This window comes from Salarias fasciatus, chromosome 10, assembly GCF_902148845.1.
Source record: "Salarias fasciatus chromosome 10, fSalaFa1.1, whole genome shotgun sequence".
In the NCBI taxonomy this organism is placed as follows: Eukaryota; Metazoa; Chordata; class Actinopteri; order Blenniiformes; family Blenniidae; genus Salarias; species Salarias fasciatus.
In genome coordinates this window covers 22,419,297-22,442,930 of record NC_043754.1, presented here as the reverse complement: position 1 = coordinate 22,442,930, position 23,634 = coordinate 22,419,297, and the positions used below count along the sequence as shown (strand labels likewise).

At 47.8% G+C, this 23,634-nt stretch overlaps 2 protein-coding genes across 2 annotated transcripts in view; both read left to right on the top strand.

Moving 5' to 3' along the window:
* LOC115395794 (rap1 GTPase-activating protein 2-like) overlaps positions 1 to 11,218 on the top strand; it is a 19,953-nt gene extending 8,735 nt beyond the window's left edge. The window contains exons 3-24 of the mRNA XM_030101444.1: positions 2,797 to 2,881; positions 3,407 to 3,442; positions 4,027 to 4,074; positions 4,967 to 4,999; positions 5,082 to 5,312; positions 5,469 to 5,572; positions 5,777 to 5,855; positions 5,931 to 5,984; positions 6,059 to 6,142; positions 6,224 to 6,324; positions 6,742 to 6,871; positions 7,723 to 7,878; positions 8,041 to 8,112; positions 8,187 to 8,273; positions 8,405 to 8,551; positions 8,637 to 8,741; positions 8,947 to 9,038; positions 9,189 to 9,293; positions 9,653 to 9,755; positions 10,129 to 10,192; positions 10,330 to 10,400; positions 11,084 to 11,218. Coding sequence (XP_029957304.1) covers positions 2,797 to 2,881; positions 3,407 to 3,442; positions 4,027 to 4,074; positions 4,967 to 4,999; positions 5,082 to 5,312; positions 5,469 to 5,572; positions 5,777 to 5,855; positions 5,931 to 5,984; positions 6,059 to 6,142; positions 6,224 to 6,324; positions 6,742 to 6,871; positions 7,723 to 7,878; positions 8,041 to 8,112; positions 8,187 to 8,273; positions 8,405 to 8,551; positions 8,637 to 8,741; positions 8,947 to 9,038; positions 9,189 to 9,293; positions 9,653 to 9,755; positions 10,129 to 10,192; positions 10,330 to 10,400; positions 11,084 to 11,092 — 1,996 coding nt within the window. The 3' untranslated portion in view covers positions 11,093 to 11,218. The remainder of the gene's footprint in view (positions 1 to 2,796; positions 2,882 to 3,406; positions 3,443 to 4,026; positions 4,075 to 4,966; positions 5,000 to 5,081; positions 5,313 to 5,468; positions 5,573 to 5,776; positions 5,856 to 5,930; positions 5,985 to 6,058; positions 6,143 to 6,223; positions 6,325 to 6,741; positions 6,872 to 7,722; positions 7,879 to 8,040; positions 8,113 to 8,186; positions 8,274 to 8,404; positions 8,552 to 8,636; positions 8,742 to 8,946; positions 9,039 to 9,188; positions 9,294 to 9,652; positions 9,756 to 10,128; positions 10,193 to 10,329; positions 10,401 to 11,083) is intronic.
* Positions 11,219 to 13,131: 1,913 nt separating this feature from the next.
* On the top strand, positions 13,132 to 21,881 carry ncbp3 (nuclear cap binding subunit 3). The gene is made up of 13 exons (XM_030101445.1): positions 13,132 to 13,344; positions 14,152 to 14,217; positions 14,330 to 14,435; positions 14,520 to 14,645; positions 14,728 to 14,844; positions 14,927 to 15,066; positions 15,140 to 15,248; positions 19,273 to 19,372; positions 19,459 to 19,568; positions 19,642 to 19,957; positions 20,094 to 20,245; positions 20,318 to 20,491; positions 20,564 to 21,881. The coding sequence occupies exons 1-13, from the start codon at positions 13,168 to 13,170 to the stop codon at positions 20,935 to 20,937; spliced, it is 2,067 nt and encodes a 688-aa protein (XP_029957305.1). The 5' UTR covers positions 13,132 to 13,167; the 3' UTR covers positions 20,938 to 21,881.
* The last annotated feature ends 1,753 nt before the right edge of the window (positions 21,882 to 23,634 follow it).

Sequence of the window (23,634 nt, the reverse complement as noted above, 5' to 3'; positions counted from 1 at the left end):
AATGTCAGCAAGCGCCTGCATGAAAATAGAAATACAGACTAGTGTGTATGTGTGTGTGTGTGTGTGTGTGTGTGTGTGTGTGTGTGTGTGTGTGTGTGTGTGTGTGTGTGTGTGTGTGTGTGTGTGTGCCTCTGTGAAGATGGTATGTCTGGAAACAGAAGCCATTCTCGTCCCTGCTCTCCTGCTGCTGTTTCTAGTGTTGTTTGTTTGTTTTGGGCGCCGGGAGCAGTGACTCATCGGCCACCTGATGAATGTAATATTAAAAGAAAGACCGGGGGGGGTGCAAGAAGCACGGATTTTCTATAAATCGTCTGCTCACGCTGGGGAGTATTGACATGCATGAGCAGCAGCAGGGGCCTCCAACACCAGCTGCTCTCTGCCTCTCCAGCGCCCCCTCAGGCCGTGGCGGACATTACACCCATATAGCAGCATGGCATAACGTGGAACTGCTTCTGAGATGCTTCTGTCATACTTTCACATTTCTTTAATAGTACTCCTATAATCTCTGTAAAGAAAAACAGATCAAACAGTTTATAATTTCACACCAATGTGTATCAGTGTATTCACAGGTTAGTAGAAGAAAAGAGAACAGAATAATCACTCCGTTAGGCGCTGCTCCAGTCCATCATGTGGACCTTAGGGTGCTTTCCCACCAGCCCTGTTTGATCCGGATCAGAGTCCACTTCAGGGACATTTTAGGAAATTCTGCTTCATTTGGTCATGTGTGAAAGCTCCCCTGAACCCAGATCAGACAAGGGAACTGTGGTCCCCTTGAAAACTGCTAGCAGACTTTCGAGCAGCCAGCAATGCAATGCATTTTGGGTAGTCAGCAAACAAAAGCCAATGGTGTGAATTAGAGGAAGCAGACACACCGAGAAAGAGTTGTTCAATGTCTCATTGGCAAACGTGGAGTGGCGAGGAAGTGAAGGTTGCTTTTTGACATCTGGTCAGACGGCTGCAGTTGCTAGTGGCTAGCTGCTAGCTGTTAGCCACTAGCCGGCCCGGCTGCCCGGGTGGGACTTCCACTTTCGGTCTAGGCTAATCAACAAACTGGGTTTCTTCTTTCAATTCAGTTCAGCTTTATTTTATAGCACCAAATGCAACGCAGTCATTTCTAGACACTTTTACAGAGAAAACCCAACAGATCCACACGGGCAAGCAGAAGCCACTGTGGAAGAGAGGATGGTCCTCGGAAGGTTTGATCCTCCCACCTAGTGTGTAAATGTATGTGCGAATGGGTGAATGTGATTGACAATCAGCCAGCATGAAAAGGGCCTTAAAAGTTAAATCCATTTAAATCCTATCCAGTTACACCTGACTGACTGACTGACCGACTGACAGAGCCTGACTTCCCGTCAGCTGGTCTTCTAGTTCCTCGGTGGCTCCATCGGGTCCTGGCTGGTGCTACGGTGAGCTGCGGTAATCCGGCGGGTCACTTTAAATGTAAATGAGTAGCTTTGATGTCCCCAGGTTGTGCAGCAGCCTCCTGCTGTGACCTGAAATCACAAATCCATTCACCGTGAGTTTACATGCTGACTCGGAGGAGGCTGGATGTCGATGGATGAACTCCTGCTCCGCCCCACAGTCCACACAAACAGAGAGCAGGTTTAGAAGCAGTCTATACACAGACTAACAACTAGTCTGAAGCCAAGTTTAAAGCCAGTCTAGACAAGTAGATTTTGCAAATTATAAAAATGAACAGTCTCATGTAGTCTTAGGAGACTGAGTCTGCTTTTTCTTTCTGGTATTCTCGCTCCCAGTCTGTCTCTTGTGACCTTGCCCGAGCAGCGATGTGAGGTCTTCTCCCTCGCCGCGAGGCCATCAGCCCTCCGGCTGCTCCACTTTTATCCCTCCTCAGTGAAAGTGTCACTTCAGTGATGTTCATTTGGATTTATAGAGTAAAAAGGGAAAACTGAAGATTACGAAACCAGAATCAACCGTGTCCATTTATCTGTCAGATTAATGAGTCACCAAAAAATAAATAGCCTTATCAAACGATGAGTCATCAATACTCAACGTTCCAATCAAATGATCGTATCAAATCATGAGTCATATTAACATTTGTTAAAAACAAATTCAGATGAATTAGCGTTTGAATGGAGTAAAAACACTAAAAGAGTGTCCAGTCAAATCATGACTCATCGGTATTTAATCACACCGTCAGTTTTCAGGTCATTTGGAGTGTAATCTATTCAGATTGATGAGTCCAGTCAAACCATGACTCATCACCATATAAAGTAGGTGATGTACAAATTAGGAATAGTATTATGTCAAACCATGAGTCATCAATATTCAGGCCAAATTATGAGACATCGATGGTTGAGTCAGATGATGAGTCAGCACTATTCAGACTCACATCTCGTAATAAATCACGAGTTTCAGTCCAAAGTAATCAGCCATCATCAATTATCAGTCGTCAATATCAGCCAATCGTGACTCATCGAGATTCAAGTCATGACTTGAGTTTTCAGGCAAAGTTACGATGGTCATTTATGAGAATTCTGCTATTAAACATTATCTATTAAACCACGACTGAACATTTTGGAGCAGGAATCACCAATACCTGCGATCAAACAGAAATCTGCAGAAACAGTGGCCTGATTGGCTGTTCCGTCAGCTTTTTGTTCTTGATGGACACCAGATGTAACCATGGCAACAACAGCAACTAGACTTGTGGGAGGGGCTGAAACATAATGGACTGCCAACACACAGACACACACACGCACACACACACACACCATGTGAACTGGCATGTGTTGCTGCGCCCCGACGTCTGATGTGTGTGCTGCGTTGCAGGAAGCAGGAGCAGCTCACCATCTCTAATGTTGCTGTGGCAGACTGCCCCCCCTCGCCCCCCCGCACCGCACCCCCCACCATGAAGGTACCAGCATTCGACCCACTGAAAACCATGAGTCAGCGAATAACGAGTCACTGTTACATCACAGGCCACAAATCATGAGTCATCAATACGGACTGTGAAATTCAATATTGCATCTTTGTTGATTAATTTTCAATAAAATTCCCTTTCAATTTTATTTGTGTTAAACTATGACTCGGCAGTTTTAGATGAAATTCTTTCCAGCTTGTTGGAGCTTTAGTCGTTTTTGTGAATATTGAATGTTAGTTAAAGAGAACTATTTGGTATTATCTGAGTATTTGGGGGTTAAGTTAGGTTTTTCTTTATTGGTAGCTCATGTGCATAGTTTGAATGATATTTTGCATGAATTCTGGTTGCTAGCTTGTGCAAATTTTATTTTACTTTTCTTCCATTTCTTCCTGATCGTGCCGTTTCTTGGCTAAATCATGTCTACTTTGGCCTAGAGTTTCTCTGGTTGGTAATTTGCATGAAATTGGGTTTTTAGCTTGAACTAGTGAAAATAAAGCTCTCTTTTGTTTGTCTGTGCAGTCTGCTCACTTCTTCGATATGATGGACAGGATGGAGGTAAGAGCCGACTTTCTTTTGTCTCCGATCAGTGTGTCAGAGATAAGAGTTCAGTTCAGAGAGTTTATGAACCGTTCTTGTCCTGGAGAGAGTGAAGGTATCCGAGGGGCGATCCAGAGGGAAGACGGGAGCAGAAGTGAGGTTCAGACAAGAGTAATCCATGGAGAGAAGCTCAAGTTAACAAGTGAAAATGGAAAACTTTTGTTGCATTTTTTTGGGTTCTGTTCACACAACAACAATGCTCAGTCCCCAAAAACGCAACGTTTCTGATGTTTCTGATGTGCTGGTGCTTCACATGCATATTTCCCACAACATCATCATTTTATTTCTTAGATACAGACACAGAATAAACAAAACAATGAAGTAAGACAGTTTCAAGGAGCTTCAGTTCGGTGGACCGAACATTGTGGCCTCTGGGGTTTTATGACACGACGATCGGGGAACGACGGCGTTGAACCAGCGTTTGTTTGGCCTCTCAGTAACATGTGTTCTGGTTTTTGCGCTGCTGCCAAGTCTCCGGTCCAGGACGTTTCACTAAAGGCAGCCCGTCCTAACCGTGTCCTGTCCTCTGGTACGTCCTGCAGCAGGTCCCAGAAACCGCCGAGATCAGGACGCCCCCTCAGAGACAGAAGGCACGTCTGTGTGTCCTCACTCCCTGACCCTCCCATTCGCCCAGCACGTCCGTCGGTCCGTCATTCATCTGTCATTCAGTCATCACATCCCCATCAGCGTCCATCCTCTGATGAGAACACGAAAAGAAAGACACAAAAGACACATTGAAACTAACAACAAAATGGAAAATGACAAGTCAGGAAATACTGACTGAACACAAGAAGTAAATTATGAATTAAAAGACAAAAAGGCCTCAAAAAGATATACAAAATAATACTGATTAAAGAAATTAGCACAAATTAAGAATAAAAGACATCCAGAGGAAATCATGAAGTCTCAAATGAGAAAGACAAAAAATCACAAACAGAAAATACTGGCCTCAAAATAACAAGAAATGCCCACAAACGTGGGACAAACAATGCCCTCAAAGAGGCGGAAAATTCACCACAAACCAACAAAAGAATGCAATAAAGGAAAAAAAAAACTATTCACAAACATTATCTCCAACTCCAAATTAACAATCAGGAGAAAACACTGGAATGTCTGAAAAAAAAAGTTGAAAAAGCAAAGTTTAAAATGAGAAACTTCAATGCAAATTCAATGAAGTGAGCTTAAAAAAACCTAAAAGTACTCACCGGACAAAAAAAGACGATAAAAATAAACACCAAGGACCTAATGTAACCAGAACTGAACAAAGGGAGACCGGAAAATGAAAAATAACAGTTTTTAAAAAAACTACAAAAAGCTGTGAGAGAAACTGGAGGAGGATGATTTAAATCTGTTCGTCTTCATGTTTCATCTCCTCCATCCATCAGCTCACTTCGATCTTCACTCACTCACTGAAAAAAAGTGTTTTCAGAGCTGAAAACTGCCCAGTCCTAACCCATCAAACCTGTGTTTTCTGTTTCCCAGGACGACTACATTCCTTATCCCAGGATAGAGGAGGTGAGCGCTGCGCACTCTTCACTTTCGTTCCATCAGGAACCGACGACTGGAGGGTTTTCTGTCACTTCCTGTGCGTTTCCAGGTGCTGGAGAAGGGGGCGCCGTACCCCCAGGTCATCCTCCCCCAGTTCGGAGGGTACTGGATCGAGGACCCGGAGGCTCCTCCTCCTCCTCCCGCGCCTCCTGCAGAGGGTGAGGATGAGGACGTCGAGGACGGAGGGGGAGGAGGGCAGCGGGAAGCAGAGGATTTTGGGTATCGGCTGGAGGAGATGAACCAGGCGGCGCGGGCGTACCGGAAGCACTTCCTGGGCAAGGTGAGATCCCCAGGAGCTACTGGCCTGTTCACTGCCATGATGGGTGAGGATCAGGAAGCTTCTCTGACTCCTGCTCTGATTTCCAGACATTTCACTCAAAACGGGTCGTTTTTTTCACCAAACAGTGAAACTTGACCTCCTCTCTCACTTTCCCAGGAGCATCTGAACTTCTGCTGCTCGGCCGGCGCTCTGGGAAACCTCCTGCTGTCCGTGAGGCATGAGGAGGAGAAGGAGGAGGAGCACCTCCACGTCATCGTCAGGTACCCACCATCTCACACACACACACACACACACACACACACACACACACACACACACACACACTCGCAGTCATTCATTTAGAATCCGTGGAAGCAATGCATCAATCAGAGACTCCAATGACAACGCAGAGGGGAATAAAGAATTGACAAAGAGATCGGATGGGAGCACAACAACGTACAGAAACGCCCCTGCATCCCCTGCAGGTCCCGGGTGAAGAGCGTCTACCACAGACTGTCCCTGACGGAGCTGACGGACATCCCGAGCGTCCCGGAGCTGGCCAAGGTGAGAACGGTGAGGATGTGAGCAGGAGCCGAGCCGAGGTCAGTCCTGATGGGTCCGCTTCTCCTCCCGCTGCAGCTGCTGTGCGACGAGGCGGCGGGTCTGCGTTTCAGCCCCGTCCTCTACCCCAAGGTGAGCCGGCGCCCGCCGGAGTCCGTCGCCGAGGCCGCGGTGGACTGGGCTCACCCCTCGCTGTCTGTCTGCAGGCGTCGCAGCTGATCGTCACCTACGACGAGCACGAAGTCAGCAACACCTTCAAGTTCGGAGTCATTTTCCAGAGGTTTGGGCAGGTCAGTGTGGGGCGCGGCAGATGAATGTGGACCGCGGCAGATGTGATGGATGCGCTCTGTGACGTGGCGTTTGTCCATCAGGTGTCGGAGGAGGAGCTTTTCAGGAACAACGAAGAGACGCCGGCCTTCACAGAGTTCCTGCAGATGCTGGGAGACACGGTGGAGCTGCAGGACTTTAAAGGGTGAGACTGTGAAACACACACATAGTGTGTGTTTTTCTCCATCAACACGTCAGTCCGTACCAATCGTGATTGCTGGTTTGTGATTTTCACCTGTCGGTTCGTTTTATGGTTCATTTCGTTTTATTACAAAAGTCTTGAAAGCAACAGATACCCCTCCTGTGTCTGTCCTGTAGATCTGAGCGCTGTCAGGCTCGGGATATATCTTTTTCATACACTGATGATAAAGCTTTGTTTCTGCTGCAGATGGTTTGTGTTTTAACACTCGGCTGCAGAATGAAAACCAAAATAAAACAGGAGAGCAGCCAACGCCGCAACAGATGGCCTCCTCACAGAATGAGATCTCACCACAGAGTCATCGTTTGTTTCCCTTCAAAGCCTCAACGTGCAGACTGAAAGTCACGTCTGGAATCTCTGCAGGTTTCGGGGTGGTCTGGATGTGTCCCACGGCCAGACGGGGTCTCAGTCCATCTACACCGTCCACAGGCGGCAGGAGATCATGTTCCACGTGTCCACCAAGCTGCCCTTCACCGAGGGCGACGCCCAGCAGGTAGAGAGCGGCACAACAACATGACTCAGCAGCATGGCAGCAGGACGATTCAGTCTGACACCACATAACACAGCAGGAAGTACAGCACAGCGTTCCGCGGCTCCAGGAGGAAACATGAGCAGAGAGAAAATCATTTCAGCCTACAGTGTGTGAGCAGCAGTACAGAGACCTGAAAAAAATCACAGAATCTGGAGAATTCAGGCAGGAACGCAATGATGTCGTTAAGACAGAAGCAGAAGTTTTGGTGGGAGTGGAGGCGGGGGCAGGTTGTTTAGGGATTTCTTATTGGGGAGGAGGATGCTGAAGTGAATTCTCTGGAGGATGTGGAGTCAGTAAAGTTTGTGGAGAAGAGCAGTGATGGTCAAGCCATCTCCTCGAGGTGGAAGGCAGCGAGTCTGATGATGAATGAAGAGGAGGGGGCCGAGGACTGACCCCTGGGGAACGCCTGAGGAAGATGGAGGAGCTGAAGTTTCCAGTGTTGAAGGAGAGGAGGAGGATCTTGGTGATTTTGTGGAGGGCATTATCAGTCCTGTGGCTTCCTACAGTTCGTTGGAGAGAGGTCTTCTTTCAGTGGATGTCGATGCCGGGGTACGTTGTTTCGTCTTTGAGGATGGGACGATGACTGTAGTAATTTTCTGTTGGATTTTCTGGATTCTGTTGCCTTTATGCTGATTTCAGGAGAATGTCTGTCGCTGCCTCAGGTATTAGAACCTTGGTATGGGTTCTGATGGGGACTGGGTCCGTTCTGTCTCTGGAACACTGGACTCTGAGCTTCTAGTCAACCTGCTGTATGAATCAGCTCCCACGTCACTTGGCTAACCATGCTAACATGTGATGCTAATGCTGTACAGCTGCAGAGAAAGCGTCACATAGGCAATGATATCGTGGCAGTGGTGTTTCAAGAAGAGGCCACGCCCTTCGTCCCAGATATGATCGCCTCCAACTTCCTGCACGCCTTCGTCCTGGTGCAGGCGGAGGAGCCCTGCGGTGACAACACCTCCTACAAGGTCAGTGCTCAGTCACCATTTTCACCATTTCACAAACAGCCTGGAAATCAGTCACGTCTGCATGACTGGTCATTATCAGTCAATAGTTGAAAGTGTCACACTGAATTTGACTTTTTGTGGTGATAAATTGAAATATGGAGCATCTTCCTCTTTGACTGACAGGTGTCCGTCACAGCAAGAGAAGACGTCCCACAGTTCGGCCCGCCTCTCCCGAATCCGGCCGTCTTCAAGAAGGTGAGGATACGGTTTGTCGCGGTTTGTTGGACTAAACGAAAACTCAATGTGAAGCGACTTCTGTGTGGTTTCAGGGCCCAGAGTTCAGAGAGTTTCTCCTCACTAAACTCATCAATGCCGAGCTTGCCTGCTACAAAAGCGACCGCTTCGCACGGCTGGAGGTAAAACCGCCGAACACACTGCAGACTCCAGTCTGCGCTGATCCGTGGAGCCTCGCCGTGAGGGCTGCACCGCTGTCACATCGACGTCGGTGCTTCTCAGTGAACCTGTCGGGGTTTGTGTTTCTGCTCAGGAGCGAACTCGGGCCGCCCTGCTGGACAGTCTGAATGACGAGCTGCAGAGGCGCTCCCAGAGCATGCTGGGATTGACGTCGGGTGCCGAGGAGGACGGGCGTTCTGAGAACGGACACGCCCACGGAGGACTCCTGGAGTCCATCAAGGTCCAGATGCTTTCCAGAGCATTCGACTAATCGCAGCTAATGCTCACTGACATCCGCTGAGGTTGACTGTCTTTCTGAATCTCAGAGGGCGATGAGGGGGCGGAGCGTCTCCATGGAGACCATGTCAAGGGGCGGGGCAGGACTCCCCACCAGTCTGAGTGGCGGGGGTCTGGCACACATCAGCATGGAGGTGAGCGTAAAGAAATGAAGGAATTTACACACAAGTTAAAACTTGCTAACCTGCTGAGGCTAATCACAGAACCGGCACCACGCATGCTGAAGCCACGACACCACTGCTGAAGTGTGTTTGACTGGTTTCATCACAAGTTTCATATTTTCACACTCAGTGACGCTGTGCTCCGCTGACTCAGCACATTTTTTTCTCTCGGTGTCAGTATAACGTGAAATCTCCAGTGAAGAGGCGATCCGGACTCTTTCCTCGCCTGCTGAGCGTCGACAGCCAGACGGAGAAACACAACCACAGGAGGTAAACGTTGGGTGTGGGGACAGTCCTGCACGACTCCTGAGCACTCATGTTGTATACGCACTTTTACCCCACCGGCTAAAACCGGTTCAAAGCTGGTTTCCGGCCATTTGAGACTGTTTCACCGCACCGCCTCCCTCTGTCGTCCTGCAGCCTCCTCAATGAGCAGAGGAGCTTCGACAGCTGCCAGCCAATGCTCGAGGTGAGGCCAGAGCTGCCGTCCAATCCCAGCTCTCCGGAGGCGGGACAAAGAGACAGGTGGGTGGAGTCTCCCCCCTGCTGTGTTCTGACTGAGGTTCATAAACACTCCATTGAATGTGTTCATGAGTTAGAACGCAGTTTTTGGCTGAGTTTGAATCAGTTGCTCATTATTTCTAAAATGTTCCTTCTTTTTTAAAGTCTTTTTTATTGTTTAAAATACTTTTTTCTATGTGTCCATTGTTTATTTCTTTTTATTTTTACAACTTTTCTTATTATTATGTATCTATTAGTTATTTTTCATGTCAGCATTGATTGAGTCTCATATTCAGCAGAAAAACCATTTGAAAAGTGCTTTTTGAATCAGTTTTGTGTGTGTGAAGGTGTGTGAAAATGCACGATGTGTTCCTGTCGTGCAGGATCCAGCAGAGGCGGGAGAGCAGTAAGATCTCCAGGTCGACGTCCAGCAGCTGCACCTTCAGCGTCCCTGCAGACGACTTACAGCCGCTGAGGCGTCCTGAGGTGAAGTTCAAACTGTAACCTGACGGTGGCGCCATCTCAAAGCAGAGATGAGTGATAAATAGCATCTCTGGCTAATGTGAACAGTGACACAACTATAGCTTCATTTATACTCCACAATTTCCACTGACTGAACAGCACACGTCACCCAGGACCGGTCCTTCTACGCCCTCTGGCGTTACGGCGGTGAACTGCAGTTCAATGCAGACAGTCGCAGAGTTTTCAAAAACTTCCACTTGGGAAGCCGTTTTCCAAAAGTTGAGCTTTCACTGGCTCCATGCAGTGTTGCATTTAAACTTGAAATCACCGCTGTGTGAATAGGCCCTGAGCTGCCGACTGAAGTAGTTTAGTGACAGCTGTGTCTCTGTGCTCTCAGCTGTGTCAGGCGGCATCGGAGGGCCCATGTTCGATTCCGCTGGTCGCCTGTCGGAGCCCCACAGGTCGTTGAAACGTGTGAATTTCATGTTTCTGTGTGTGTGTGTGTGTGTGTGTGTGTGTGTGTGTGTGTGTGTGTGTGTGTGTGTGTGTGTGTGTGTGTGCACGCGCATCATTCAGGGTTTCTCTGCTCCTCTTTCAGATGTGAGGAGCAGAAACTCACCCAGATCCAACCTGAAGTTTCGCTTCGACAGACTGAGCCACTCCACAGCCGTGAGTCCACAGCCAATCAGCACGCTCGCATGTTTCCCAACAGAATGCAGACATTTATTGCGTTATTTCTATTAACGTTCATACATTCAAATGTATGGCAAACTCTTACCTATTTGAACTATACTAATTAGTCACACACACTTTATTGTATTTTCATATAATTTTTCAGTATTTAGGGAAACCGACAGCATAGAATTCATTTCCCGTAATCTATTCATTATTGTTTCATATTAATATTAAAATAACCACCATTCTTTTAATGTTATTCATTTCTATCTCATTTTTTGATTTTATTAAAATCATTTAATTATTTTTTATTTTACCTGTGAGCTAAATTACTTTTTACATGTAGTTTTTAACAGAATATAATATTGTTTGTTTTTCTTTTGTTCATCCATAATACATTAATCTGTTCAATGAAGAAATGTACTTGTTTTTTTATATATTTTTAACTTTGCCAAATTATTTAAAATTCATTTCTGATTAATTCAGTTGAACAGTAATAATTGAATATTTTATCGGTAGTATTTATTTGCATTTAGTTATTTTATGTTTAACTCATTCTTTGTTATGGTCAGAGTGTATTTCTGTTTTATTGAGATTTTTGTCGTCTATCATTATTTGTGTTCTTTCTGCGGATCTGAATCAGATGAGCTGAATGTCAGCCGTGTTTCTGCGTGCAGGGAAACTGACCATGAGGACACGAGGACGGCTGCAGTGTCAAACACTGTTTGTGCCAACAGCAATATCGGGGAGCGAGAGATAAAGGAGCATGTCGACGCTCCGTTTATCCAGTCTATTCAACTGTGGCATCCCTCAAGGCTCCACACTGGGTCCTTTTTTTTTTCTTTCTACTTTTTTATGAGAAATGATCACTCTATGCAGACGACACATGACTTTACGTTCCTATCGATCGCATATTCGACTGTTTCCCACTGCAGGAACTTTTCTCACACGTTGTGAGAAACTCAGGAGCTTCTCTGATTCGCCAATGAAAGGCTGAAACTTTGTCAAACAACAGGAAACAGCTCATTCAAACGTTGTCGTTTCATCTGTGTGTTTTCGTAATTCTCATGAAAAAGGGGTAAGAGGGCCCAGCGGGGCCTCCTGGACTGGAGGAGCAGGTTTATGGTGACCTCCTGTGGTCGTACTTTACACAAAAACAGCTGAGCACTGTAACACCACATGTAACCATGTTTACTGTCGAGAACACGTCTGTGGATGAAAGCTTGATGTTTAAAATGTCACAATATGGTGGAAACTGCCCACTTACTGTTTTCCAAAGTTGAGCAACCATACAAAAAAAAACACAGTCTTCATTTCCACAGAGTACAGATTAATAAAACCATCAGAGGAACATCTCGTTCAGTGTAACCAGCTGCTGTTTTCCTGTCCACTAATCATCAGTGTGATTCCTGGTTCACCGTCAACTGTGACCAAAATGTCCAACTGGTAAATGTATTGTACAGTTCAAGGTTTGTACAGTAGTGAAATTCCTGTTAAAGTTCAAATAAACTGTTTCTAAAAACCTGTTGCTACTGAAACACTGAAGACGTGAAGCACTGTCCTCATTTGATCACTCCAGGCTGACCTGCAGGTGGCGCCGTCACAGAATACAGAAAGCAGATGATGTGCTGCTGAACTGCACTTACAGAAACGTTTCTTCTTTCTTAGTTCCTTGACTTCCTGGTTAATAGTTAAGAAGATATCAAGAGGTTAGACCACTAGAGTTAGTCTCCTCATGTTTGATGAGTTGCAGCCTGAAGCTCCAAAATGTTGTGTTTTCGGCTGTTTACACTCAGAGCATTTTGCATTTTCATTGGCTCAGAGCATCAGTGTTCTTTAAATGAGGGCCTGAATGTAAACATTCACCAACACTTAACATCTCTTCCAGCACACTTTAGTCTGCACTCATCCTGCGCCCCCCAAACGAGTGCGAGCAGCTCCGTGGAACCATGTAGCCTGTTCATGTTTTCTCACTTTGAAATATTATTTGTGTTTGAAACAAAGTATGTGTGAGTGTAGAGAACCGATAAAAACATCTTCTTCTCATCATCACCCGCTTAACGCTCACTGAGGACCATCTCCTCACCTCAGATCCATTCCTCCGCCAAGCATTTTCAGCCTTCATTAAAAAAAAACACGCTTTCCTTCCATCTGCATCAGCTTTTCTGCACTTATTTCTTCATTATATTTTCTCTCAGCAAAAGGAATAAAGAAGAAAAAAAGGGAACAGCCGAACCAAAAAGATAAAGCAAAACTAGTGAAGGTACAAAAATGGATTTAACAAGTTAACAATAAACAAAGTTAAAAAAAAAACTTGATAAGCTAAAAAAAAATAATGCAACTTGTTTTGACACTTTTTGAACAACCTTTTTTTATTTTTCAGTTTAACATGTTAAATTTCATTTAACCTTGTATTTGTTTATTCCATTCTCTTCCTTCTATTATATCTTTTTTAGTTCTTGCCTAACAGAAAAGCAGAAACTATAACGAGAGAGGGAGAGAGAGGGAGAGAGAGACAAAGAGAGAGGGAGAGAGAGGGAGAGAGAGACAAAGAGAGAGAGAGAGAGAGAGAGAGAGAGAGAGAGAGAGAGGAGAGAGAGAGAGAGAGAGAGAGAGAGAGAGAGACCCGCCTGTTCCGTGCTTTCTCCGCCAGGGGGCGCTGTTTCCCGGTTCCCCGGGCCCCCTGCTGCCTTCGCACCGGATGAATACGATCCATTGCCGGGTCGCACACTCAGCCGTTGTCCGCAGCTCGGGGAGCGCCATGGCGGCAGTGCGCAGCTTGCGGGTCTCGGTGAAATCGGACAGCGGCTCGGAGCGCTCGGACTCGGACTCCGAGTCGGACCGAGACGCCCGCGATGCCGAGCCGATGGAGGTGGAGGAGGGCGAGCTGGAGGCGGAGGACGTGTCCGTGAACCGCTCCCTGAAGGAGCTGCTGCCGGTGAGTGGCCGGGCTAGGCCCCGCCAGACCGGGGACTGGCGCCCGGCTCAGGCCGGCCCGCCTGCAGCCGCAGCCGGCCGGAGCTGGGCCAGACTCCCGCGCCCCTCTGCTGGGGAGCGAGTCAGTGGTTAGAACCGCTGCTAGTAACGAGGACCAGTTTAGACACGTGAAGGCTGGTTTCCTCCTGTGGTTTTGTAATTAATTAATTGACTCACTTGTTGCTGTTCGACCCTCCACACGCTGGTTGACCACCATGCCAGACTCCATTGAGAAAACTCCACATTTCACATTTTAACCAATAAACAGCAGCCGGAGCCGGAGATTTAACTGTTTCTTAATACAGAAGCTTTTACTCAACACATCGGCCTGTTTTTAATCACCAACATCACAGCTTCCACAGCTTTATCTTCTGTTTTTCTCATTATAAATGTCTGTAAACAGGACATTTACCTTCCCTTCTAGTCGTCCCTGGACCTACAATTCAAGCACATTTAAACTGCTGCTGCTTAGAGAAAACGTTTCTCTTGTATTTCATGAAATATGCAGATGTATCATACAGTGTTTTCTGAGCTTCACACATGAAACACACACACACCTCTGCTTGAGACACATCTGAAGCAACAGATGAGTCTTTCCATGGATTTCACTGTCTGAGAGCAGGGGTGTCAAACCTGTGTCCGGAGGGCCAAAGGCGGCCCAGCGTGAGATGAACTTGGAATAAAGTTTCAGGGAAAAAATAGAGGAGTTGTTGGAACTGTTCCCGCACGAAGCCTCATCAGATCTCTTGTGACCTCTAACCTCTAACAGGACACAAGCCGGCGCTACGAGAACAAGGCTGGGGCCTTCATCACCGGGATCGACGTCAACTCCAAGGTACGAGACTTTACTGAGTCTCATGACTCACCTCAGTCTCTGTGATCAAACACAGCAGCCAAGTTCCTGTAGAGTGGTACCTGAACGCATCGTGTGTGTTTGTGTGTGTCAGGAGGCCATTGAGCGGAAGGAGAAGCGTGCGCAGCGTTTCCATTTCCATGGCGAGCAGAGCGTCACTCAGAGGAACGTGTTTCTGGACAAAGACGCTATGAAGAAAGGTAGGAGTGTGTTCTCCTCTTCCTGTTGCCTCTGATGCCATAGTAGCTGAGCTCCCTCTTCCTCCTCCTCCTCGCCTTCCTCAGCCATCCCCAAGCTGCGGTTGGAGGCGATTCACGTGAGTGGCGTGGACGACATGAGCACTCAGGACGTCTTCGGATATTTCAAAGAGTATCCCCCGGCACACATCGAGTGGATCGACGACACTTCCTGTGAGGAAACACACACACCTGCAGTTCACAGCTGTGTGTTGTGAACGCCCGGTATGGACACGCCCTCCTCTGCGTCTCCTAGGTAACGTGGTGTGGCTGGATGACGACACGTCCATTCGGGCGCTCATCAACTCCAGCCGGATGCCCGACCCGGAGGCGGTCGCCACAGAGACGGAAAGGAGCAACCAACCGAGCAAAGGTCGGTCTGCACGTCGCTCAAGCCGCCCGGGCTTCACAAGTTCGCTGTGCATTGTGGGTAAGCGTCTGTGTTGTTGCTACAGCGGGTCGTCAGGGTCAAGGATCAGACGACGAAGAGGAGGAGGGCGAGGTGGATGAGGACGAGGCCAAAAAGAGCGGCGGGGAGGTCGAGGGGAAGGACATCGAGGGCGAGGCGGACAAGACGAAGGCGGAGGGCGCTCAGGTACAGCGGCGTCCGTCTTACACGGACCAATCGGGGGTCGCTGTCTTTGACTCAGCGATGACATCATCCGCAGGTGGACGACCTGTCGAGAGCAGAGAGGGAGTCGCTGCTGAGGAACGAGCTGCGTCCGGCCATCAGGCCCTTTAAAGGAAACAAGCTTCTGCTGCGCTTCGCTACACAAGGTGACACACACACACACACACACACACACACACACACACACACACACACACACACACACACACACACACACGCACACGCACACAGGGTTGGCGCAGGGCCTCAGGCTCCCCCACCTTCCTCATCATCACCCTCACTCCACCAGGCCACATCCTGCATGGAGCTCCAGACCGAGGACAGTTGAGGCTCGTTTTGTGTGTCTTCTTTTTTTCCCAATGACGGCGCCAGCAGTTGTCACTTTCTCACCAAGCCTTCTGCTGATGGTTTTCTAACCCATTCCAGCCATGAGCAGGTCTGCGGTCTGTTCCCTGACATCTCCTCACAGCTCTCTGGTCTTGCCCACGGTGCTGTAAAAGTTGGAATGTCAGAAACTGATTCCTGGAGCAGACGTGCTTTATGTGTGTAACAGTTGTAAACAGGAGAACTGGAAGTCAGTAGATTGTGAGCAGCTGTGTGCCGCATGGGCACCAGCTAGTCGGTGGAAGACAAAATCTGGGTGAGTTGTTGGCCATCAAATACTTATTTCAAACAAAATGCACAACATTTTATAACTTTTATATTGTGTGTTTTTGTGCATTTTCCACTGACATACTGTCTACTGCCGGAATCAGTGAGCAACCACAAAAACAAGAGTCTTACAAATTCAGCAGGAAATCAAATAATTATTTCCCTCAGTCTGTAAACATGAAGAGCCACAGGTTCTGTTGTCATGGAAACATTGATACAGACAGACATCCGGGCATTTGACCAACATCCGGGTCCGTCGCCAATAGCAACCAGTGCAAAGGGGAAAGCCACCGTCTCCGCTCGCTTAGACAGAGTAAAGTCGTACAATACGGCGGAAGTTCTAAGATAGTTAAAAGTTGTTGTGTGGTTGGCTGCACCAACAAAAGGAAAAAATCCTACTCTATCATTTTATATGATACGGAGTGAGCGTACAGAACCAGAAAGGCTCCGACTGTGGCTGCAAGCCATAAATAGAAAGTCGACATCGAAATCAGAAAATGCTCTGACCCCTCTCCACAACAACTTATGGCACCCAAGATCTCATTATTACACATATGTGTGCTCAGCTCATTTTATTTCAGGTATGTATTTATTACTCCTGATACCTTTTCAGTGTTTTTTGTCTCTTCCACCCTGTCCTCCTTGTCCTCCTGCACTGTCTCCTCCTCTAACCGAGCGTCCCCTTTTTCCCGGACATGTCCACTTTTTGCGTCCTGTCCAGGGCGTCCGGCCGGGTTTTATAAATTCAGGAAAATGTCCGGTGTTCACTGTTTTTTTTAGCACAATTCCGCGTGAACGTAAATTGACCGGCGCTTTGTACACAATGCTATGATACTACTTTGTTGCACGAGGTAATTATACACACACAGGCGGAGCAGGCAGGGCTGTTCAGACAGTGCCGCTTCACAGATGAATTGCTAAAAAAATTCCCACATACCGTCATACTCGTCAGCAGGGAGTCTGAAGGGGCACACTTTAACACCCACGATGTCCAATCTTGTCCTATATCGGGCCAAACTATCCCCAGAAAGCTCGTTGTCGTATGTGTGGACCATCTATAGCCGACAAGACCTTCCACGCACTGAATAAACTACACTACAATAACACCTAAAACCGCAACGCACAAGCCACAATGAACTGCGTGAGGCTGTTTTTCCCCTTTGAGCAAAATGGTGAACGGTTGCTATGGGCGGTCACATGACCTATGACGCGACTCCGTCTGCAAGAATGGGGCTCCTGATGTCACCGGGTTCTAAATGACATTTCTCATGTCAGGTTCTGTTGTCATGGAAACACGAAGCTGCCTATGTCATAGAGTTCTGTAGTCAGAGATGTAACGATATTGAAATTTCATTATTGTGACCAACATGATCATTATCATTGCAGTATTGCTAAAATGTACTCCGAAACACACTGAAGTCATGTCACCAAGTTTGTTTTTTCATGATCAGCAGGACTCTTGATGCTCGGACAGTTTCATCAGTTGACAGAACATTACCGTGAAGTTATTGACCATTATTAATTGTATCCTTACAATTGATGAAGTCTTTTTTAGTCAAAGTAACAACTGCAGTGTGATCAGCAGGACTGTTTTGAGAGTTGGACAGAGATTTATTGGTCTGCATTACAGTGACATTATTTCGTCTTATTACCCTCCAAAATCCATTCGAACTGCTCTGCCACTGTGGAGCTCTGACTGCCAATAGAAACCCTTTTTAACTGTATTTCAGACATCAAGTCATGGATGGCAGTGAATTTCCTACAGCTCAACCAGGACAAGACTGAGGTTTTAGTTATCGGTCCCGAAGGTCAGAGAGAGAAAATTTTACCTAAATTATCAGATTTTAAACCAGAACAATCAGTTAAGAACCTGGGCGTGATTTTTGACTCTGAGCTAAGTTTTATTCCACACATTAAAAACATAACTAAGATTGGATTTTATCATCTTAAGAATATAGCCAGAGTCCGCCCGTTTCTCTCTCAGGCCAGTACAGAGGTGCTAATGCATGCTTTTATCTCCTGTAGATTAGATTATTGTAATGCCTTGCTCTCTGGTCTTCCCAAAAAGAACATTTCAAACCTACAGCTATTACAAAACTCAGCCGCTCGCGTGCTGACGAGGACCAGGGGGCGGGCCCCCATTACACCGGTTTTACAGTCGCTGCATTGGCTCCCTGTCCGCTTCAGGATCGATTTTAAGGTTCTCTTATTAGTTTTTAAATGTCTTAATGGCCTTGCGCCTTCTTATCTAGCTGATCTGTTTTTACCCTATCGACCCTCGCGGGCCCTGAGGTCCTCTGGCAGCGCCTTATTGTGTGTTCCTAAAGCTTGAACCAAAACCCATGGTGAGGCGGCTTTTAGCCACTATGGCCCCCGCCTGTGGAACAGCCTGCCGGAGAACCTCAGGACCGCAGAGACTGTTGATATTTTTAAAGGGAGGTTGAAAACACACCTTTTTAATCTGGCTTTTAATTGACCTTTTATACCTCTTATCTCCATCATTTTTATTTCTGGTCATTTTAATTTTTAATATACTTATCCTATTTATTCATTCTATTTTTACTATGTACTTTTAATTTATTTTATTTTCTATTTTATAATCTTATCTTACTTTTTATTTATTTTTTATTTTTTTTATTAGCTTTGTATCATGTCTTTTTAACATCTGTTTAACTCCAGTGTTTCCTCAGGGGGGTCCTTCACACCGGGAGTTGGTCCCGGTCCTCTGCTGGGGTCGCTGCGCTCTGGTCCTCTGGTCCTGGCTGGCCTGGGGGCTCCACACCTTGGTGTGCGGGATCCCGTTGGTCTAACAGGGTCGGGGGTTGAGCGCTGGTGCCCCAGTACTAATGACCTTCGCCTTCTCCTGGTGTGAACGGCCCCACTGGTAGTGTTTTCCCATGATGCTTAGTGCCATGCCATGTCTCCTCTGCCTTGCTATGGGCATAAATTGGGTGTGTGTATGTGTTTGTGTGTGTGTGCGTGTGCGTGTGGTGTACACTTATTGATGGTGCAGCTTTTGTTTTTTTTTTTTTTTTTACTGTTAAGCACTTTGTGTTGCTTTTATTATCATGAAAAGTGCTATACAAATAAATAAAGTTTGAAGTTTGAGTTTGAAGTTTGCATTAGTACGACCTGCCATGTTTTCAGGAGCCAAACGTCATGACCTGCAGTATCACCACAAATTAATCAGCGTGAGATAATCAAACACAGTTTTGAAAATTGACATTTGGAGTGGTAATATTAACCATCGGAAATTTTACCGTGATTTATCATTCTGCTGGTGATTATGTCCCTAGTAGTCAGGGAAACATTAAATTCCTGGTGTTAACGCGCGCTCTAGCTGTTGTTTAAATGTGACGCTGTCAGTCGTTGTGGTGGTTGGTCCTTCGTGTAAAAAGTGGGTGTGAACCAAACGAACTACAAAGTGGCTAATGGATCATTTCTGGTAATCCGCGCGGACTCTTGACATGTTGACGATGAGTTGACTCGCTGTCTTAAACGCTGATGCTGTGTCTGCAGATGACAAGAAGGAGCTGGGCGCAGCTCGTCGCAGCCGATACTACATGAAGTATGGAAACCCCAACTACGGAGGCATGAAGGGGATCCTCAGCAACTCCTGGTGAGACTCGAGCTGCAGCTCAGAGCCACAGCTTCCCATGAGCGGCTGGAGCCTCTCACTGCTGCTCCGTGTTCCCCTTTCTCCAGGAAGAGGCGGTATCACACCCGCCGGATCCAGCGAGACGTCCTCAAAAGCAAGAAGCCCCTGATTGGAGACAGCATGGGACACACTCCGCCGTACACACACCGACACTCTGGTAAACACTCGAACGCACAGACGCCCCGGGAGATGAAACCCGAGCTCTGATCCGTCCGCCTCTCCGTCCTCAGCTGACCTGGTCAACCTGCCCGAGGAGCCCATCAAGGAGGAGGAAGAGGAGGAGGACGAAGACGCCAGTGGCGACGAGGACATGGACTCCGATGACCGGGTCGTGGAGTACAAGGACAGGGGCGAGCGGGGCGGCGGCTCGCGCTCCATGGGGGCGGGGCTTCGCAGTCACGCGGACCGCTCGCCGTCGCCGTGGTCCGAGTCGGATGAGATGGACTACGACCTGGAGCTGAAGATGATCTCCACGCCGTCTCCCAAGAAGAGCAAGAAGATGACCATGTACGCCGACGAGCTGGACACGCACCTGAACACCATCCGGTCAGAGAGCCTCGTTTGTGGAGCTACACCGCCTGTCCTCACCTGTCCTCACCTGTCCTCACCTGTCCTCACCTGTCCTCACCTGTCCTCACCTGTCCTGTGGTGTGTTTATTCAAGGCTCTGTGTCTTCCATCAGGAACAGGATCGGAGTGTCGGGGTCTCAGAGTCGCACCAAACCGTCTTCGCCCACCAAGGTGACGGACGTGAGGCAGCTGCTGGAGGAGAAGAGGCAGGGTGTGTCGTCTCAACACAGACAGCCTCCCCCGGTGGCCAGTGGTGGTAAGACAGGTGAGCGGAGAGGCTCTGCTGCGGTGGAGGGATTCGCTCTCTGCTCCTCTGACTCCCCGCTGCTGTCCGCAGACATCCGGCAGAGGCTCGGGAAGAGGCGTTACTCTCCGGACAGACGGCGGTCCCCCTCCCCCGTGTCCCCGAGGAGCACGCCTCCATCCAGAGAGCCAATCAGAGATGTGCACCGCAGACTGGGCGTGGCCAGTCAGGACAGCAGAGGGCCCTCATCCAAAGACAGAAAGACAGGTGCAGTTTGGACGCCGGGTTCAATTCCTCTCTGAGATCACATGATCTCTAACACCTCCCTCTGGTCTGCAGGCGGGCTGTGGAGCCGTCTCGGCTCTGGGGGCGACGACGGCGATGTCGGCGCCGGGCGTCACAACCACAGATCGAGCGGCCACTCGGCGGGGCTCTTCTCCTCTTCCTCCTCATCCTCGTCCTCCGCTGTGCCGTCGGGGAGAAATGACAGCAGCAGCAGCAGGAGGAGACGAGAAGACGGGCCGGACGCCAAGGAGCAGGAGGCGGAGGAGGTGGAGGAGGAGGACGACTCCACGCTCCAGAGGATGTGGGGTGCCATGATCAAACAGAAACAGGAGCGCATGTCCCACAAGATGAAGAAGAGCCGGCTGGACAACCTGCCGTCGCTGCAGATCGAGATCAGCCGCGACAGCAGCGACGAGTCGGACGCCTGAGAGGGAGGACGCTCCTGCCAGCCTCGGACTGGGCCGACGCAGCGCTCGGAACAGACTGTGGGCCTCTCAGACCCCGCAGAGTCATGGGTGAAGGGGCCCCGGGGCCTCTGAGCTGACTGTTACATGGCCGTTTGGGACCTTTATTTTCAGGCTCCGTTGACTTGCAGACCTTGGTAAAGACGTCCCGGTGTTCAGCTGTTCATTCCACTGTTTTTTCCCGGTCTGGTATCGATAGTCGGGGCCACATAGACTACTTTTTGTGCCCGGGGCCTCGTCCTCTCCGGATCCATCCCGGCCGCGCTCAGCGGAACCGTTCACCCCGTCACATCCAGCTGCCGTCGTGTTCATCCACATTCCCGTGTCTGTCGTCAGAGCTTTGTGTGCTCTCCCTCAAACTGCTCGCAGTCCACGACGGTGGCGCTCATACACGCCGTATGGTCGTCCAGCGTCAGCTGACTGTTTGGGTGTCAGAAAAAAAAAACACTCACAAAAAATGACCTCAAAGGACAAACGCACACAAAAAAAAACCCAGCCCCAAAGAAAAAAAAATATCAAGAGGCACAGAAATCAACTTCAGAGACACATGAAATGACCTTAGAGAGGAGGGCAATGCCAGATGTTGTGGGTTCAGTGTCTCTCTTCAGTCAGTTTTTTGTCAACAATTGTGTACTTTCAACTGTTTGTGGTGTGTGGTGAACAGAGGGAGCGTCTGGGACTTTCTTTGGTGAAACGTCACCGAATCATGAGGACAGACGAGATGGAAATGGAGGCTGTTTTTTTTTTTTTTTAATCGTGTTATTGTGCATCAGTCTGTTTGGACATGAACTGTTTCTGGTTCCATGATTTCTTTCTGTCTTCTGTGTTTTGTAAACAAACTCTTGGGGTCCACAGCAACTGTTGTCCCAGCACCAGAGTACACGTGGAGAATAAAACGATCAATCATGTTTTATCCCACCTTTATGGATGATTCTGCTGCATTGGCTTTTTTTCAGGTGATGAATGGTTGAGATGGCAGATTAATTTAATTATTTTTGGTAAAAATTGTTTGTTTCCATGATTTATTGACCGTCGTTGAGTTTGCCAGAAATCTAAATCTGACTCGAAACCATCTTACAGTTCCCAAAAAGACACCAAAAAAAAAAAGCTAAATCAAGCAACGAAAGATTTTTAACAACCTACATTATGTGCCACGTAACTATAGATTCACAGCGAGGAACCAACAGAGTCAAAACATCTGCACAAGGATGCAAACTGATTATGAGACGGACCGTGTTGGTACAGTTCACAGGTTGTAAAAGTGAGTCAAAGAGTCAAACTTTTTTGTGAGGGCGAGCTGTTTATTCAGAGGTGAGTCGAGGAGGGCTTCGCAGCGGACACAATGGAAGTGGATGGTATTTTTGGTTCCCCTCGTCAAACTCATCAAATACACAATCCAACAACCCCAAAACACATTGTTGGACACGTTATAATCCACACATTCACTACGCTGTGAAATATTAATGCAAAATTACGAGATTGAGTTGTTTATGCGAAGATTGCTAAGACGGAACTACTTACTAAACATGGCGTCTGGGTGTTGTGATTTCAAAAGAAAAAGTAGTTCCCAGTATTTGCTTCAGTGTCGTAACGCTACAGTATTATCTGTTGGTGTTCCACAGCGTAGTGAATGTGCGGATTATAACGTGTCCACCAAAGTGTTTTGGGGTTGTTGGATTTTGTATTTGATGAGTTTGATGAGGGGAAGCAAAAATACCATCCACTTCCATTGTGTGGGTCCCGAAAACCTTCCCCGACTCACCTCTGAATAAACAACAGCTCGCCCTCACAAAAAAAGTAAGTATGCTGTTCGAAACGACTAAGGAATTGCGCTAAATGGGCCAATTTGCCAAAATGTTGAAGTATCCCTTTAAAGGAGAACTATGCAAGATTTGCTTTAGTGCTCCCCCTACTGGTCTCCTGTGAAAGCTCACTGTCGTAAACGTTCTCCGCATCACCCCCTCCTCCCCCACCCCCGCCCCCACGTGCAGAGAGCGTCCCACTCCCGTTTTATTTTTTTTCCGCTCGTCAGACAAAGGCTTTTTCTGTCTTTTTGGTTCTGCCATCCGTGAGCACCTAAAGGTGGCGTTGCTAACACTAGCAAGGGTTTTACGTGCTTTTCTTCTTGTACTCCCGTATGAGTGCCGTAAAGCAGGTTTGTTCTCGTGAGATGTAGTTGGGTCCGCTCCCCTGAAATTGCAAGCGCTGTTTTCAGGACACAGACCCCGGGGGGAGTGGAGGGACCGGTGAATCACCGTGCCAAGTCTTTGTTTACCCCCACAGGGATTCTGACAAACATTTATTGAGGTAAAAATGTTGCATAGTTCTGCTTTAAGAGATGCACAGAATCGACTTCTGAGAGACAAAACAACTTTTGAGACACGTGAAACCACTTCAAAGTTAGATTTTCAGGAACACAAAACGACTTTGGAGACACCAAACCATTTCAAAGAAGCACAAATTTCCTTCAAACGTGCAAAATCACAGAGATTGACCCGAGAAGCGTTAATCGACTTCAGAAGTGCAGCCAACTTCAGCCCCCTTTCACACTGACGTACTGAGTCCGCCGAGGTCTGCAGATTCCCGCTGCAGCAGACTGCAGTACACGATGGTAAAAGCTGTCGGAGAAGCAGTCCCCCTTTCACAGGACTACGTACTGTC

What these genes read in the sequence shown, in the direction of transcription:
- ncbp3 (XM_030101445.1), top strand. Translation starts at nt 13,168, where the DNA reads ATGGCGGCAGTGCGCAGCTTGCGGGTCTCGGTGAAATCGGACAGCGGC. An exon ending in CAAAGACGCTATGAAGAAAG is followed by an intron (nt 14,436 to 14,519) that starts GTAGGAGTGTGT and finishes CGCCTTCCTCAG; the next exon opens with CCATCCCCAAGCTGCGGTTG. An exon ending in GGCCAGTGGTGGTAAGACAG is followed by an intron (nt 20,246 to 20,317) that starts GTGAGCGGAGAG and finishes TGCTGTCCGCAG; the next exon opens with ACATCCGGCAGAGGCTCGGG.